General features: G+C 46.1%; 1 protein-coding gene across 2 annotated transcripts in view; it reads right to left on the bottom strand.

The window, feature by feature from the left end:
* The window catches only part of ACACB (acetyl-CoA carboxylase beta), a 155,637-nt gene that overhangs the window by 124,521 nt on the left and 11,684 nt on the right, over positions 1–19,432 (bottom strand). For both annotated transcript variants that reach the window (XM_054445373.1, XM_054445372.2), the window contains exon 2: positions 4,155–4,816. In XM_054445373.1, the coding sequence (XP_054301348.1) occupies positions 4,155–4,807 (653 nt within the window). In that variant the 5' untranslated portion in view covers positions 4,808–4,816. The remainder of the gene's footprint in view (positions 1–4,154; positions 4,817–19,432) is intronic.

Here is a 19,432-nt window from a genome sequence, read left to right as displayed (position 1 = left end):
GCGATTCTCCCACTTCAGCCTCCTGAGTAGCTGGGACTACAGGCATGCACCACCATGCCTGGCTAATTTTTTGTAGTTTAATAGAGATGGGGTTTCACCATGTTGCCCAGGCTGGTCTTGAACTCCTGAGCTCAGGCAATCCACCCACCTCAGCCTCCCAAAGTACTAGGATTACAGGTGTGAGCCACCTTACTTGGCCTCATTTTATTTTTTATTTTTATTTTTTATAGAGATAGGGTCTCATTATGTTGCCCAGGCTGCTCTCAAACTTCTGGGCTCAAGGGATCCTCCCACCTCAGTCTTCCCAAATGCGTGAGTCACCATGCTGGACCTCAGCCTCATTTTGATATGTGTTGTTTCCAACAGGCTGGAACACCCAGGTTTGAACATAATTTTTTCATCCAGCCAAACACCAGAGGCAGCAGGAACCAGCACACATGTCTAAGGCTTGACTCCCTGAAGATTCTTTGATGTGGGATTCTCACTACAGTTCATTAGAAACAACAAACACACATGAGTCTCCTCTGTCAGAAGCCCCTGATTCTGGGGCTGGGAATGTTCTTCAGGGAAATGCCAGTGTCTCGGGAGGTGCCAGCAGAACCACCCACATTGCCCCTGGGTGCTAAAATTCTAAATTCTCAACTCTGAAAATGCACACATACTGGGGACAAAAGAACTAACTGTATGTCAGTGAGCTTTAGGGACACAGGTCACATCTCAGGAGTCTGGTGCAGCCTCCTCATTTATTTATTTATTTATTTATTTATTTATTTATTTTTTATTTTATTTTTTTTTTTTTGAGACAGGGTCTGCCTGTGTCACCCAGGCTGGGATGCAGTGGGGCAATCTCAGCTCACTGCAACCTCTGCCTCCTGGGCTTAAGTGATTCTCCCACCTCAGCCTCCCTAGTAGCTGGGACTATAGGTGCACACCACCACAACTGGTTAATTTTTATATTTTTTTGTAGAGATGGGGTTTTGCCACGTTGCCCAGGCTGGTCTTGAACTCCTGAGCTCAAGCGATCCACCCACCTCGGCCACTCAAAGTGCTGGAATTACAGGTGTGAGCCACCAGGCCCAGCCTCAGCCTCCTCATTCTAAAGATGAGAAATTGGAGGCTCAGCGAGGGGAAGGGACTCACCCAAGTTCATGCAGCACATCACTCCTTCGTTCACCGTATCATAGCCCTTTGAATCGCCCACAATCCTACAATGTCATTCAGCTCCACATTCACTGCCTTTCCAAGATCCCTCTGTCCCTCCTGCCAGCTATTTACTGGGACAAAGTGAGGATAAAAGATTTATCTGCAATGTTAGGTTTCCATGCCATGAAGACACGAGGGCAGGAAATTCACTCAACATTTTGGTTTCATTTTCCCTATGAAAGATAATTAAGTAGGCTAGACGTGATGGCTCATGCCTGTAATTCTAGCACTTTGGGAGGCCAAGGCGGGCGGATCAGTTGAGGTCAGGAGTTCAAGACCAGACTGGCCAACATGGTGAAACTCCGTCTCTACTAAAAATACAAAAATTAGCCAGGTGTGGTGGCATGCGCCTGTAATTCCAGCTACTTGGGAGGCTGAAACAGGAGAATTGCTTGAACCCGGGAGGCAGAGGTTGCTGTGAGCCAAGATCACACCACTGCACCCCAGCCTGGGTGACAGAGTGAGACTCTGTCCAAAAAAATAAAAAAAAGAAAGAGAGAGAGAGAGAGTTAGTTTTCACCTTTATAAATGTACCAGCTCAGAAAAGCTATGGTTTAAGCTCAAACCAGTAAAGACCCCTCAAAATGGTGGCAGGAAGACAGTGGGTGGAAAGGTGGGAGACTTGCCCCCCTTTCTATTTATAATCTACCAAATATGGATGCTTTATTCTCTTGCCAAGTACCTGAGAAATATTAGTTCATTTAATCTTCATGACTATTTTGGCATCCAAGACTCAGGAAATAGTAATAATAATAATCATGTTATAAGTTTGTTGGTTTGATACATTCTTTTTTGTTTTTTTGTTTTGAGACAGAGTCTTGCTCTGTTGCCCAGGCTGGAGTGCAGTGGCACAATTATAGCTCACTGTAACCACAAACTTCTGGGCTCAAGTGACCCTCCCGCTTCAGCCTCTCAAGTAGCTGGAACTATAGGTATGCACCACCATGTCTGGCAAATTCTTAATTTTTTTTTTAGAGATGAGGTCTCACTATGTTGCCCAGGCTGGTCTTGAACTCCTGGCCTCAAGCGATCCTCCCGCCTCATCCTCCCAAAGTGCTGGAATTACAGGTGTGAGCCACCATGCCTGCTTACATTATTCCATTTAATCCCTTCCACATTTTACAGAGGTACTGGGGCCTGGAGAGGTGAAGGGTCATGCCCCAGGTCACACAGTAGACGGTGGCAGAGCCAAAGGTTGAACCCCACTCCAGCTGACTCCACAGACTGTGCTCTTTGTACTGGATTCTGAGACTTTCTCTTCCCTTAACCCTTCTAGAAACTCAAACACTCTTCCCCTGAAAAGTTTCACTATATGGAATACTTTCCTCCTCCTTTTTCTCTGTCTTCTACTTCTAGCTACCAGGGTTAAAACCAAGCTCACTGCTAACATGGATGTGTATGGAAGACCACCTCTAGATTTTTCTAATTTGGGAGAGAGTACAGGAGATGCTTAAAAGAATAGCCAATAAAACTTCACTCCAGAGGAGAAAAACACGCTGGAAGGAAGAAGTAGAACAATGAGAACAGAGGTTTCCCTCTGGCTGGTGAAGTTTTGGTTAGTGGCTCTTTTTTTCTCTCTGTTCTCCTATATTTCCCAAATTTTCTACCTGGAAGTGCTGTATTCCATTTGTAATTTGGGGGTGGCAGAGGAGAAGGTGGATAACAACATCAACAACAAAGCCACTGACTGCAGCCGCTAGGATAGTCCCACCTGTTATGAACCTACAGGCATTCATTTCCAACAATCAAATTGATGGAGACCTTTAGAGTGTTTGAGTTTCTGCTTTTCAGGCATCACTGGGGGAAGGCTGGTTTTTCAGTTGTCAGTTACCTGCTGAATGAATGAATGGGCTGGGTGTGGTGGCTCATGCCTGTAATCCCAGCACTTTGGGAGACCGAGGATCGCTTGAGTCCAGGAGTTGGAGGCAAGCCTGGGCAATATGGTGAGATTCCCATTTCTATAAAAAATTTAAAAATTAGCTAGGTGTGGTGGTGCACACCTGTAGTCCCAGCTGCCCAGGAGTACACCGAGGTGGGAAGATTGCTTGAGCCCGGGAGTTTGAGGTTGCAGTGAGCTATGATCCCACCAGTACACTCAGCTAACAGAGTGACAGAGTAAGACCCTGTCTCAAAAAAAAAAAAAAAAAAAAAAATGAATGAATGAATCAACGTCTCTTCAGGAGGCAGAGAGAACTGCCCCTCCCTCTAGACTAGACTACCATCATCACTTGTGGCTCTTGCCAGCCTTGGCTCATTCAGCTTATATTATAACTACACACAAGGTCATCTTCCTCAACTAGGCTGAGGTCTTCTAGAAAGTCAGTTTCATGGCATCGAGCCCTGTGCATGCAGTAGATGTACAAGGAATGATTTCTTTCCTTTTTTTCTTTTTTGAGACAAGGTCTCGCCCTGTCACCCAGGCTGGAGTGCAGTGACGTGATCTCAGCTCACTGCAACCTCCACCTTCTGGGTTCAAGAGATTCTCCCGCCTCAGCCTTCTGAGCAGCTGGGATTACAGGCACATGCCTGCATGCCTGGTGAATTTTTGTATTTTTAGTAGAAACGGAGTTTCACCATGTTGGCCAGGCTAGTCTTAAACTCCCGACCTCAAGTGATCTGCCTGCCTTGGCCTCCCAAAGTGCTGGGATTACAGGCATGAGCCACTGTACCCAGCCTCAAGGAATGATTTTGAAAGGAGGGAAGGAAGGAAGGAAGGAAGGATGGAAGGAAGGAAAGAAGGAAGGAACGAAGGATGGATGGAAGGAAGGAAAGAAGGAAGGAAGGAAGGAAGGAAGCTTCTGAGAAGGCTCGTGTCTTCTCCTTTTGTGCATAGCCACCCTTGAAGCGTTGGCATCAGCAAATGGCTTGATCAAGGTGGGCATGGGTTGGGAAGGGTGTAGACCCCACCTGAACTCTGCACTCCTCGGTTACAAGGAGAAAATGCACATTACCTCATAGTGGGGACGCGGGTCTCAGCTTCACCTGTGGTCAGATAAGCCTCCAGGGACAGGGCCCCCAAGCTGGCCCGGCTGCCCTTCCGGGTAGACTCACGAGATGAGCTGGCAACAGAGTCCTCGTCGGAGGAGTAGTCATCAAAAGAGCCCAGGATGAAGTTGGTCATCAGCTGCCTCTTGATGTTTGCCTGCTTCTTGTCTTCTTTGGAGGGGGAGCCAGCTTGCTGGCCCTGGGGCCTGGCTGAGGAGGACAGGCCATCGGTATCTGGGGCCTCCAGACCTTGTGTCCCAGTCCCATTGGCTTGAAGTTCTGGGGAGGGTGCTGCGTCACTGGAAGAAAGGGGGTTTCTTGGGGGCTTCTGGTGGGAGGGTGGTAGGGAGTTTCTCCGCCGACCGGCATCTTTGGGGCCTTTGTGGGAGGCTGGCTCGGCCTGGCTGGGGGTGTTGGGCAGAGAGTGGCCCTCCCCATTTCTCTGTGGTGTCTCCCCTGAGTTATCAGAGGCTGGAAAGGGCTCCTGGCTCGGGATGAAGTTTGCTTCTGATTTACTCTTGGTGATCGGCTTGGAGTCCGTCATTTTCCCCCAGATTTTTAACCAGGAAAAGGTCAGACAGGAGAAAATCAGACAAGATAGACAAAGAAGCAAGACCATTCAGAAAACCTGTAAGGAGAAAAGGAGAGACATTTTAGGATTTACATAATCAAGTGATTTCTCTCCGAAAGAAGCTAGTGGGGCAGGAGGCTGTTGGGTTGCTGTGTATTCCAGAAACACTGGACAAGGGGAGAGACAGGGTTCTCCTCCCTGCTCTGCCTGAAACAGGCTTGGACATATTCCTTCACCCCTCTTGATCTTAGTTTCCTGCCAAGGTTCAAGGAAGAACCTTGAAAACTGCTAAATTAAAGAAGCCAATCACAAAAGGTCACATATTATACGATTCCAAGTATACGAAGTGTGTAGAACAGGCCAATCTTGAAAGACAGAAAACAGATTAGTGGTTGCCAGGACCTAGTGGGTTAGGGGTAATGGCTACAGGGTGTAGGGTTTCTGTTTGGGATGATGAAAATGTTCTAAAGCAGATTGAGGTGATGGTTGTACAACTCTGTGAATACAGTTAAAAAACATTGACTTGTCCTCTACATGAGTGGATTGTATGCCATGTGAATTATCTCTCAATAAAGCTGGCGTTTTTTTGCTTTTTTTGTTTTGAGATGGAGTCTCGCTTTGTTGCCCAGGCTGGAGTGCAGTGCCGCAATCTCTGCTCACTGCAAACTCCGCCTCCTGGGTTCAAGCAATTCTGCCTCAGCCTCCTGAGTAGCTTCGGCTACAGGCATGCATCACCATGCCTAGCTAATTTTTGTATTTTTGTGGGGACAGAATTTGACCAGGCTCCTCTCTAACTCCTGACCTTGGCTTCCCAAAGTGCTAGGATTACAGACGTGACCCACCGTGCCCAGCCAAAGCTGTTATTTTTTTTTAAAGACTCTTAATTATATTCCACTTTATAAATGAAAGGGAATTGTTGCTTCTGTCATCATCATCATCATTCTAGTATTATTATCATACAGTCCGTCACCATCATGGCCCTGGAGGGAGGAAGGGCGCCATCATCCCCAGTGTGGGGTATGCTTACAACTAGCATAGAAGCCCAACAAGCCTCGGGAGAGTGTTTTCTGTTGCAGGGTCTAGACTAGTGCCTGGTATGCAATGAGGGCTTACAAGTGTGTATTGAAAGAATGAACCCAGGTATTCCAATCTCTAAGCCACACCTCTTTCTGTCACCCTAACTCTGCCCTACTAATGAGTAGATCATTGTTATTTGAAGGAAATCTTGTTTTAAAAATGAGCCCAGCGCGGTGGCTCATGCCTGTAATCCCAGCACTTGGGGAGGCTGAGGCGGGCAGATCACCTGAGGTTGGGAGTTTGAGACCAGCCTGGCCAACATGGTGAAACTCTGTCTGTACTAAAAATAAAAATACAAAAATTAGCTGGGCATGGTGGTGGGTGCCTGTAATTCCAGCTACTCGGGAGTCTGAGGCATGAGAATCACTTGAACCTGGAGGTGGAGGTTGCAGTGAGCCAAGATCATGCAACTGCATTCCAGCCCAGGCAACAGAGTGAGACTTTGTCTCAAAAAAAAAGAAAGAAAGAAAAAAGAAAAAGAAAAGAAAAGCCTGGGAGGCAGAGGTTGAAATGAGCTAAGATGGCACCACTGCACTCCAGCCTGGACAACAGAGTGAGACCCTATTTCAAAAAAAATGTTTACATGGGACCTCTCTCTATGTGTTGAAATTTCTGAACCAATTTTGCCACAATTATATACTAGAAGCATTACAAAAGTGGACCACAAAGCTCAGCAGGTCAATTTGGTATCTAAAACCCCCCTTTTTTTTTTGAGTCAGAATCTCACTCTATCGCCCAGGTGGGAGCATAGTGGCATAATCTCGGCTCACTGCAACCTCTGCCTCCTGGGTTCAAGAGATTCTTGAGCCTCAGCCTCCCTAGTAGCTGGGATTACAGGTGCCCACCACCATGCCCGGCTAATTTTTGTATTTTTTGTAGAGATGGGATTTCACCATGTTGGCTAGGTTGGTGTCTAACTCCTGACCTCAAGTGATCCGCCCACTTCTGCCTCCCAAAGTGCTAGGATTACAGGCGTGAGACACTGTGCCCGGCCATAAAGCTTTTTCTTTTTAAATTTCAACACAATGTTTTTAAGGGAAGTGGAAAAGTTCTCAATATTTCCCAGAACTAAACAATCCAAGAACTTCTTACACACTTTCAGCAGCAGAATTTGCTGATATGTTGCCAAGGCTATTTTCTAGGTAGTACACAGGGTCAGAAGGGTTTTTTCCTTTCAAGATCATCATGTTTTTTTTTTAAAGAAAAGTCAGTCAAGGGTGGCTCAATGTCAATGTAACATGCCACATTAATGGAACAAAGGGAAAAAACCACATGATCATCTCAATTGATGCAGGAAAAGCATTTGACAAAATCCAACACCCTTTCATGATAACAACATTCAGAAAATTAGGAACAGAAGGGAACTGCAACTTAATAAAGTACATTTATGAAAAATCCACAGCTAACATCATACTAAATGGGGAAAGACTGATAGCTTTAACCAGGAATAAGACAAGGATGCTCACTTTCACCAATGCTATTCAACACTGTACTGGAAGTTCTAGACAAAGCAATTAGACAATAAAATGAAATAAAAGACATCCAGATTAGGAAGGAAGAAGTAAAGCCACCCCTATTCACAGATTACATGGTCCTATATGTAGAAAATGCCAGATAATACACACACAGAAAACCTTGGTATTGTAGAGGTAATAAAAATAATTAAGCAAAGTTGCAGGATACAAGATAAATACACAAAAATAGTTGTGTTTCTATATACCAGTGGTAAATAATCTGAAAAGGAAATTAAGAAAACAATTCCATTTATAATAGCATTCAAAAGAATAAAACACCTAGAAATAAATACATTTAATTTCAATGTTTCCTTTTTCTATTATTGCCTATCACACTTGTTTCCTATCTAGGAATAAATTTAACCAAAGAAGTGAAAGACCTGTACACTGAAAACTACAAACATTACTAGAAGAAATTAAAGAAGAATTAAATAAATGGAAAGACATACCTTGCTCATGGATTGGAAGACTTATTGTTAAGATGTCCATATTATTCAAAGGAATATACAGATTTATATGGAATTTCAAGAGGCCCCAATCAGCCAAAACAATCTTAAAAAATACATTTGAAGATTCACATTTCCCAATTTCAAAACTTACTACAAAGCTACGGTAAACAAAACAGCATGGTATTTGGCATAAGATAGACATATAGATCAATGGAATAGAAACCTATACATCTATTGTCAATCTATTTTTGACATGGATATCAAGACCATCCAATGGAGAAAGAATTATCTCTTCAGGCCAGGCGCAGTGGCTCACGCCTATAATCCCAGCACTTTGGGAGGCCGAGGCGGGCGGATCACGAGGTCAGGAGATCAAGACCATCCTGGCTAACATGGTGAAACCCCATCTCAACTAAAAATACAAAAAAATTAGCCAGGCATGGTGGCAGGCGCCTGTAGTCCCAGCTACTTGGGAGACTGAGGCAGGAGAATGGCATGAACCAGGGAGGCGGAGCTTGCAGTGAGCCGAGATCGCACCACTGCACTCCAGCCTGGGCAACAGGGCAAGACTCCGTCTCAAAAAAAAAAAAAAAAAAAGTATTATCTCTTTAACACTACATGGTGCTGGAACAACTGGATTTCCACACGCACAAGAATAAAAAGTTGGACCCCTACTTCATACCACATACAATCATTAACTCAAAATGGATCAAAGACCTAAATATGAAAGCTAAAACCATAAACCTCTTAGAAGAAAACATAGAAGTAAATCATCATGACCTTGGATTTGTCAATTGATTCTTAGATATGACACCACAAGCATGAGCAACATAAGAAAAAATAGGTAAATTGGACTTCATCAAGATTAAAAGCTTTTGTGAATCATGGATACTATCAAGAAAGTGAAAAGATAACCTACAGAATGGGAGGACCATCTGCAAACCATATATCTAATAAGAGTCTAGTGCCCAGAATGTATAAAGAACTCCTAAAACTCAACAACAAAAAGACAACCCAATTTTTAAGTGGACAAAAGACTTGGATAGACATTGCTCCAATGAAGATATACAAATGGTCAATAAATAGATGAAAAGATATTCAACATGCTTAGGTGTCAGGAAAATGCAAATCATATAATCACAGTGAGATACCACTTCACATGCACTGGGATGGCTATAACCCAAGAGAGAGAGAGAGAATAACAAGTGTTGGTGAAGAGGTACAGAAATTGGAACACTTAACCATTGCCAGTAGGAATTTAAAATGTTGGAGCTGTTGTGGAAAAGAGTTTTGTGGTTCCTTAAAAAGTTGAACATAGAATTATCATATGATCCAGGAATCTCACTCCAAGGTATATCCCAAAAGAATTGAAAACAACGACTCAAACAAATACATAGCAGTACTATGGGTATCTTTCTGATGCCCAAGCCTTGTTCTTAGCCCAGGATTTCTCAACCATGGCACTACTGATATTTAGGGCTGGAAAATTCTTTGTGGTGGGGGCTGTCCTGTGCATTATAGTATGTAGAGCAACACCCTTGACCTCTGCCTGTTTGATGCCAGTAGCATCTACCTCCATCAGCTGGGACAACCAAAACATCTCCAGACATTGACAAATGTCCCATGGGAGGCAAAACTGCCCTTTGGTTGTGAATCTCTGATCTCAACCCCTCTGCCTAGTCCCTGCCTTCCCGTCTCCTTTTGCCTCTGAATGGTGAGCTAGGAACCTCTGGGGACAAAGTCTATTTCATACTATTACTATTTCTCTTGCACATAGTAAATTCTCAAGAAAATCTTTAAAATTGTCTGCAAGAAAGGTCCGAGTCCCGAAACAGCTGGCTCACACATGCCCTCAGGAAAAATTTTGAAATTAACAACAGGCAGAGAACATTGCCAAAAATGTTGCAAAAGCTATCCCGGCTTCCCTAGAGGCCCAACAGATTAAATCCTACATCCTTCCCAGGAAAGAAGGGCATACGGGGCCCTCTAAACCTGACCCCTGCTGAGTGGCCGCTCCCTCTCATGCCCTCTGCTGGCCACAGTGGCCAAATGCTTTAGAAATTCAGCAGTCCACTCCCTTGGGGCTCTTTGCCCAGTCCATCCTGGCCTGGGAGGCCTGGGTACAGACTTCCATCATGGTGACACAGACAACATGGCATGGAAGTGGCTTGTTCGGTTGTCTGTTCTCCCTGACCGACTGGGTGGTCCTTGGGGACATAGACCAAGTGTCATTCATTTTAGATCCTTGTACCCAGCTTGGTGCTTGGCACAGAGTAAGAACTCAAAAACTGTGTGTAAGCTGGGGGCGATGCCTACGTCTGTAATCCCAACACTTTGGGAGGCCAAGGCGGGAGGCTCACTTGAGCCTGGAACATCAAGACTACAGTGAGCCATGATTGCACCAATGCCCTCCAGCCTGGGCAACCAAGTGAGATCCTGTCTCAAAAAAACAAAACAAAACAAATGGAAAAAAAAAAACTGTGTGCCGAAAAAATGAAAAAAAAAAAAAATATATATATATATATATGCACACGCATTGAGCACCAACCAATGTCTTGAACCAAGCTGGAATTTTGATTTTTAAAGTTCTCATTTCTGAAACTGCATTCAGGAACACCAAGAGAATGAGCCAAGTATCTCCACGACAGTTTTGAAAGAAAGGGCTGAAGAGAACAACTCATACAAATGCGACCAATCTTAGGCAAATTTTAAATGTGCACATTTGAAATTGTGAGATATAAGAAACAGCAGGTGCATAAAATTGATAGGGTGGGCATCCCTCTACCCCAGTTAAAAAATACTTGAATTATTGCTTAGAAAAGTGCAGCATCAAGGCCAGGCACGGTGGCTCATGCCTGTAACCCCAGCACTTTCAGAGGCCAAGGCGGGCAGATCTCGAGCTCAGGAGTTTACAACCTGCCTGGGCAACATGGCGAAACCCCGTCTCTACAAAAAATATAAAAATTAGCCATGGGCAGTGGTGTGTGCCTGTAGTCCCAGGAGGCTGAAGCAGGAGAATTGCTTGAGCTCAGGAGGGGGAGGTTGCAGTGAGCCAAGATCACGCCACTTCACTCCAGCCTGGGCAACGAGAGAGAGACAGAGAAAGAGAAGTGCAGCATCAAGACAAAAATGTGCTACAATGATTGTGAATTATGAGGTGTGAGAATACATTGTTTACATTGATTCCTGTTGGAAAGCCAATCAAGTTATGAAGTTTTGCATGATGTAAGTTCTTCAGGAACTTGCTTAGAAAATCCTGGCTGGCTGGACAAATGGATGGCTGATTAACTACGGATAGAAGGATGAGTAGGTGGTGTGTGGAGAGAGAAGGTGAGTGGATGAGTCGATGGGCAAGATGGTTAGACACACGCATGGCAGGTGATAGAGGGATGGCAGGTAAAGCTGCAAGCTGTACAGCGGAGGCTCTGATGAATGCAGTGGCCAGCTCTTCTCCCCATTTCAGCCCTTCTCTCACTCTGCAAATCCTTTACAATCTGTTATTCTGTTGGATCTAATCCCCCAAACCTTCCTTGCCAGGGTTACCTACATGAAAAACCTCAGAGCCTTTCCTTTTTCTTTGTGGAGTAATGACGTGGGACCCAAAGGTCACCCCACACAAGAACTTTTCCCAAGTGAATACACAGAGACAAATCGGGGGACTGTTTGAGAAAGCTACAGAAGAAACTCTCTGAGCCTCAGTTTCCTCATCTATAAAATGGGGATACGAATTCTCACCCCATTCACCTCACTGCTGCTCTCTGCATAAACATCTGTACCTATATAGCAACCACACATATAAGCCATCAAATTTGTGGAGTGTCTTCAAGCTCCCAAGACCCTCACCACCACCTCCCTCCAATCCTCAAAACACCCCCATGGTACCGGGCGCGATGGCTCACACCTGTAATCGCAGCACTTTGGGAGGCTGAGGCAGGTGGATCACCTGAGGTCAGAAGTTTTTGAGACCAGCCTGGCCAACAAGGTGAAACCTCATTCTACTAAAAAATACAAAAATTAGCTGGACGTGGTGGTGCATGCCTGTAATCCCAGCTACTTGGGAGGCTGAGGCAGGAGAATCACTTGAACCCAGGAGGCAGGGGTTGCAGTGAGCTGAGATCACACCACTGCACTCCAGCCTGGGTGACAGAGTAAGACTCCATCTCAAAAAAAAAAGGAACAACCCAATGGACGTTATTATTGTCATTGTCATTATTTGACTTCCATTTTACAGCTTGGTAAACTGTGGATCAGTAACTTTCCCTTGCTCATACCTTTTCCACTGTCCCACCACCGCAGTGGAGATAAGTACATTCCATAAGGCAGCAGGTGGTACAAGGAGTGTGTAGATATGATCCTAAAAGCAGAAAGACACCTGGCTGTGTACCTTTAAGACACAGCCCCATATCAACATGCAAACTAACGGTGCCAGACGGGGGGTGGGGGGGCCGTGGTCGAGAATGAGCACTGATCATGCAGTTTGATTCCATGAGCAGGAAAGGCCAGACGAGCCCTTCCAGTGAACTTCTGTGGACGCTATCATGACAAGCTGCTGCCCTTCGCTGAAATAACCCAGCCGACCCGAAAACCAGATGCCACACAAAGCTATTTTTATGTCTTGCAAACCTAACCCAAGCAAGAGCTACCTGGTGAAAGAGAGATCGTGGCCTTCACCACAATGAACGCAAGAAACTGCTCAGTCCTGGTAAGTGCTGGCCAGTCACCAGGCAAGGGCAGGGCAAGGACAGGGCAAGGACAGGAGTCAGGAGTCTGTTTTCCAGTCCCCCCCCAACCCACAGCACACTCATCCCCATGCCTGGTGAGGTCTTTAAAGGACAGAGGGGACAGAATGTCAGCATCCAGCAATCCCCATCCATGCTTGGATTTTTCCTCCCACTAAGATTAACTCCCCAGCACTTGTTGCCACTTACCGCCACTGGGGATGCAGCCACCAGCTCCATTCTTGAGTGAGGCTGACAGGCGCCCACAGGGTGACTAAGGGAACCCAGCTGGCAGAGTGTCACCTTTCAGCAGGAGGCTGGTGGCGTGCATCAGGCCATGGGGGCGGGGCTTGGACTGGCCAGCACTCCGACATGGGTGAGCGTTCCCCCAAGTTGGCAGTGCAGCATGTCTTTATCTGTCACCCATAAATTTAAGCCATTTCAAAGGTCCTCACTCAGCCTTCTCCTGACCTCAAGCTTAGGTAGTTAAGAGGCTATCTGTGCTCCCAGGGGCTTCGTGGGCTTGAGGGCCACCTCCCTCCAGCTTGCCACATTTCTGTACTTAGCCCTACTTCACTGCTCATGCAATTGCCCTCTTGCCCAACTCTCCATCTCTGGAACAGTCCTGTAATCACAACAGCCCTGGGGAGACAGGAAAACAGCATAGACATGTTCCAAGGGGTTCATCTGTCAGACGCCTGTCCAGAAGGGAGGGTGAGACTCAGCACAACTTGTATTTGGCCATACTGGGCATGAATGGCCAGCTGGACACACAGGTCAGCCCAGGCAGGAAAGAGAAGCAACAGTATTGGGACGAAGAGGGGGTGGTCAGGGGCCCTCCAGCAAGTGGCACAATGTCCTTTCGCAAATTCAGAGATAATTAAACTGATGGGGACAGGCCAAGTGTGGCTGCTGGAGCGTAAGAGGCTGACTGGTGGACACCTTCACCTGCACTTGGCCTGCAGGTCCGGTGTGTCACAGATCAGAGTGTTTCTCAAAAGCCACCTGCTGCAACCTACAGCTGAATGCGGGGAAGCACAGGGATCATCAAGTCCAGTGTGCTTGTTTTGTAGATGAGCAAATGGTGGCCAGGAGGTCACATGTGCAATTAGCCACACGGCCAAAGACTGGGACCAACCAAGATCCCCGGCTCCAGGCCAGTTCTTCCGCTATATTGAGGCATGATTGGCGGCCAAAGTCGACTGTCACCAGGCACCTTGTTTGGTCCCCTGGAAACTGACCTGGGTTCACATGTTGGTTCTGCCACTTACAAGCTAGGGAAGCCTTGGGCAAGTTAAATGCCCTCTCTGATCATCAGTCTCCTCATCTGCAAAATGGGGATGAGGATGGTACCTACATCACTGCTGGGCTGTTAAGAGTTCAATGAGTTCATCCCCCCTGGGGCACTGAGAGCAGTGCTGGATGCATTTGGGCTGTACACATCTGAGCCATCAGCATTCACCATCTGCACTCAGAGCACCATGGGCAGTGTGAGCCACTGCTCCAGGACTCTGCCATCAATGGACAGTGTGATCTTGAACAAATCACCTCCCCTCTCCAAACCTCAGTGTCCCCATCTAGAAAAGGAGGCAAAATACCCAGCCTCGCCTACCTCACCTGCCTTATTGTGAGAATCAACCAAGATTCAAGTAGTCACTCAACACCAAATAGAGCCTTCTCCTTCCTGATGCACCAAACAGAAAGAACCAGGCAAGTGATAGTGATTGCGGCTTCTGCTGTGAGCATCTTCCTCCACTCATGGACAGAAAGGATTCACATTTGGTTCACAGCACCTGTCAGTCCTGGTCAGGTGTCAGAGCCACTCTCTAAGGATCGGCCAGCCCAGGCAGGACAGGCAGATCCCCCCATCAAGGAGAGCTTCCCAGGCCACCTAGAACTGCTTTGGGGGGGCAGAGGGGATGGTGCCCTGCAGGGGCAGGCATTTTTCCAAAGGGGAAAGTCTCTGGGCTTTCAGCAGCATGGACCAGGCTGAATTAACATCCTATCTGTTCCCTGATCCAATGAGGATGCTCCTAAGGACTCTGGGTGTGTTTGGGGGCCCAGGGAGACCATTTTTTAGGTTATTTCAACAGAGGATTATTTTTTTAATGCCCACATAGGGGTTGAAGAAGGGAAGAAAGGAAATGTTAGGGAGTGTTGCAGGGAAGAGGAAGTGATTCCTAATAAGTCACGACAAGTGTTTTTCTGTGTCACTGGCATGTGTGTGGCCTATGACAGCCACTGTGCTAAAAGCTTTACTTGCAGGGTCCTGCTCCTTTCACAGGCGAGAAAACTGAGGCTCAGTCACTCCCTAAGCCCACACTTTAAGACCCATGTGGCCTCACTTTGGAGCCTGAGCTCTTAATTCTCACACTCTCCTGCTCTACATGCAGAATTTCTTCTGTCCACAAACTCTAGAAAAGGTCCTAAGTGACTGTCACGGTCACTGCCTTGTTTTTTAGAGTTGTGGGCTTGTTTTTAAATCTGTATCCATTATTTTTTATTTATTTATTTATTTTTTTTCGAGACAGGGTCTTGCTTTGTCACCCACGCCGGCCTCAAGTGATCCTCCCACTTTGGCCTCCCAAAGTGTTGGGATTACAGGCCTGAGCCACTGTGCCTGGCCTGTGTCCAGGCCACAAATAAATAAGCAATGTTTATTTGTCAACTAATAATTTATTAAGTTGACCAGACGCAGTGGCTTATACCTATAATTCCAGCACTTTGGGAGGCCAAAGTGGGAGGATTGTTTGTGCCCAGGAGTTCAGGACCAGCCTGGGTAACATAGCGAGACCCTGTCTCAGAAAAAAAATTAATTAATTAAATTGGGGAAAAAAACTCCATCTATTATTGCTTTAAAAAAAAAAAAAAGAAAGCAACAAAAGTACTTCTGTAGACTTTGGGTTCTTCTTCTTGGAAAGACTTTGGGGGAGATAGGTATGTTCTGCCCAAATAAAGAAAAACTTTTAAAATTAAAATCTAATTACTGACTGGGTGCAGTGGCTCACGCCCGTAATCCCAACACTTTGGGAGGCTGAGGTGGGCGGATCACTTGAGTTTGGGAGTTCGATACCAGCCTGGCCAACATAGTGAAACTCCGTCTCTACTAAAAACACAAAAAAATTAGCTGGGCGTGGTGGTGGGTGCCTGTAATCCCAGCTACTTGGGAGGCTGAGGCAGGAGAATCACTTGAACCCAGGAGGCAGAAGTTGCAGTGAGCCAAGATCGTGCCATTGCACTCCAGCCTGGGCAACAAGAGTGAAACTCTGTCTAAAAAAAGAAAAGAAAAGAAAAGAAAAAAAAAGACCAAAAAAATTAGCCAGGTGTGGTGGCAGGCAGCAGTAATCCCAGCTACTAGGAAGGCTGAGGTAGGAGAATCACTTGAACCCGGGAGGTGGAGGTTGCAGTGAGCCGAGATCACACCACTGCACTGCAGCCTGGGCGACAGAGCAAAACTCCATAAGAACTAATTGCTAGAATCTCAGAATCAGGAAAAGCTGCATCTAGAAGGCAGTTCAGAGAGGATACCTTCCGGGTTGGAGACAGACGTGAGGGAGAGCAAAAAGTAAAGAACATCTGCACTGGGACTTTGAAGGTTGAATAGGAGCTCACCAGGCTGCCAAGGGAGCAGGACATCTCAAGCAGAATTTACTCTTGGGGACTCTTCCAAAGTTCCTAAAGCAGGAGCTGTGATTAGCAAATCGGCTATGTTGTGAAGGATGATCCTTTAAGATTTTTGCATCTGAAGAAGATACGTGACAACTTTTAGCTGGCAGTGGAGGGAGGTCTATCCTCCCTGCGAACTGTAAGACTTGAAAAGTCACACCCCCTGGTGTGATCCAAGAACCTCGCCTTCCCCTGCAACTGTGCTTGATGGCACTGGTGACACACCATGCTCCCTTACCCCAGGGGAACGAATGTTCGGGGACAGCAAAATAATTGCAACCGTCATCTCTAGGAATCTAGGGAGTGAGTCTGCTCCCTGACACTCCCTGACTGCAAATACTAAGAATTTTATTCTTTTTTTTTTTTTTTTTTTTTTTTTTTTTTTTTTGAGGCAAATTCTGGATCTATCACCCAGGCCGGAGTGCAGTGGCATGATCTTGGCTCACTGCAACCCCTGCCTCCCAGGCTCAAGCCATCCTCCCACCTCAGCCTCCAGAGTAGCTGGGACTACAGGCATGTGCCACCATGCCCAGCTAATTTGTGTGTGTGTGTGTGTGTGTGTGTGTGTGTGGAGACAGGATCTCACTTTGTTGCACAGGCTGGTCTTGAACTCCTGAATAAGAGCTTTATCCTAATAATTAATAATACCAATAATGCCTTCCATTATAAGCATCTTATTTACACGTATCCCATTTCACACATGAGAATCCAATGTCCAGAGAGGTGGAGTGACTTGTTTGAAGTCACACAGCTTGGAGGTATACATGACATTCAACCCTGGGCTACCTGACTCTAAGGCTAGATTTGTCATAGGTGGAGGTGACCAGGTCGTTGATTCAATTGTTTAATGGGCTACCCTATTGGATTGGTGGAATCAGAGCCTGAAAAAGACACCCAAAGAGGGTCAGCAGTTCTCAAACTTACAACATGTCAGAGCATCTGGGTCTTCAGGGAATTCCAGCCAGTACTGCTAGAGTAAGCAAAAGATTATTACATCTCTGGTTTTGTGCCAAATCCCAGACCACTCCACCCTAGAGTTGAGTACGGGTGTACAGCATTCAAGGCCTCTGATTTTGGAACAACTTCAGGGAGCAAAACATATTTAAGAGAAGCCTGTACATTTCAGCTTCTCCCTCAGCCAGGAAATTACTCAAATGATTGAGTCTCCCAGGGCCCTCTGAGAGTATAGACCCAGAAAGATGCACATCCACAATGGCTGGTACACTGTAGGTGCTCAATTAATGCCTGTCGAGACAACCCAAACTTCTTTTTTCTTTCTTTTTTTTATTTTTTATTTTTGTGTGTAGAGACAAGGTCTCTCTCTGTCACCCAGGCTGGAGTCCAGTGGCACAATCATAACTCACTGCAGCCTTGAACTCCTGGGATCAAGCAATCCTCCTGTTTTAGCCTCCCAAATAGCTGGGACTACAGGCACACACCATGACACCTAGCTAATCTCATTTATATTTTGTAGAGATAGGGTCTTTCTATGTTGCCCAGGCTGGTCTTAAACTCCTGTGCTCAAGCAGTCTTCCCACCTCTGCCTCCCAAAGTGCTGGGATTACAGGCATAAGCCACCATGCCTGGTTCAAATCAAATTCTTGATGTGGTGAATCTGCTATCCCAAGCAAAACTGGCCTGAATGGTTCCAGATCCGCCCCTGCCTTGAAGGAAGGTAAGAGGAGCCGTTTTTCCACCTCCAATGGAAAACATGTTCCGCTGTCTAAAGGCCTATCAGTTTGATCTGTCCGGCTAGCCTCTCACTTGAATTATCCCTGCAGAAGTTGCTGAAGTCCGCTGTCCAGCTCTCCTAAGTTCTGGTCCTTGCCATCTTCACAGGTGGAATCCTATCCTCCTTCCCCTCTCCCCCTGCTGTGCTGTGAATTTGCCTTCTTCAGCCATTCACTCATTCATCAGCAGGTATTTCCTGAGCACCTGCCAGGTGTGGTACAGGCTGCTGGAGACATGGAGCAAACAAGACAGGAATGGCCCAGCCCTGCTCTCGTGGGTTATGATCTCCCTGGGAAGCAAATAAAATCACAAACCTAAGCGCACAACCCAGAGAATCGCCATGAACTCATCATGGATCAGGTTTTGCACCAAAATGTAAGTCTTTTTTGAGTGTGAAACCAAGAACCCTCTGGGCGACACAGTGCATTGGTTGGAGCACGAGATCTGGATTCAGGTTCTATTTCTGCTGTTCATTTCCTGTGTGACCTTGAACAAGTTTCCTCACCTCTCTGAGCTTGGGTTTTCTCATGTATACAATGATAAGGAAGTCTTCCTCATACAGTTTTGGAGTTTAAGTAAACTAAAACAGATCAAGTCATTAACAAAAGAGTGTGCTACCATTTATGGTGCTCTCCACCATGTACCACGCATTGCGCTAAGTGATTTACCTAAGATCAAGTTCAAGCCACTGTTATATCTCACTTGGGCCACTGCACAAGTCTCTTGACCTGTCTCTCTCGCCTGGTCTTGTCCCTCCAGTTCATTACGCACAGAGAAGCCAAAGCGATCTTGTAAAAATTCCACAGACATCGTTAGTGTCCAGATTATGATGTCTCTAAGAACATTTCCCACTCCAAGGAACCAGGACTCCTTGGAGAAATGGCTGATTCTAGGGCTGGGGCAGAAATGTACATGATGAGCTGAGATATCTTCTTGCCTGAAAACAAGGACCCTCTAGGGGTATGGGCTGCCAAAGAGAGGCTGTAAACGGATGATGACTGCAATGGATTGAAACACATCAAAATATCTTTCAAAACCATAAGGTCGTAACACCACTCAAAACAAAAACAACTCGTTGATACTTTTCATGGTTGCTAGGGCTACTCATTACTCTGAAAATAGACTTAGCCCCGCCCACACACAAAAAAGGGACATAATCAATCATGTACTCTGCCTTTCAGGGACCGTATGTCAGGGTAAGCAAATGCTTGAGGAAAGTCATGTGGTAGAGAACAATGAGAGTTGGGCCGGGCACAGTGGCTCATGCCTGTAACCCCAGCTCTTTGGAAGGCCAAGGCGAGAGTATCGCTTGAGCTCAGGTTTGAGACCAGCCTGGGCAACATAGTGAAACCTCATCTCTAACAAAAATACATAAAATTAGCCAGGCATGGTGGTGAGTGCCTGTGGTCTCAGCTACTCAAGAGGCTGAGGCAGGAGGATTGCTTGAACCTGAAAAGTTGAGGTTGCAGTGAGCCAAGATTGTGCCACTGCACTCTAGCCTGGGTGACAGAGACCCTG

This window comes from Pongo pygmaeus, chromosome 10 (genome assembly GCF_028885625.2).
Source record: "Pongo pygmaeus isolate AG05252 chromosome 10, NHGRI_mPonPyg2-v2.0_pri, whole genome shotgun sequence".
NCBI lineage: Eukaryota > Metazoa > Chordata > Mammalia > Primates > Hominidae > Pongo > Pongo pygmaeus.
Note: the sequence above shows the minus strand (reverse complement) of the source record. Positions and strands in the feature narration are given on the sequence as shown.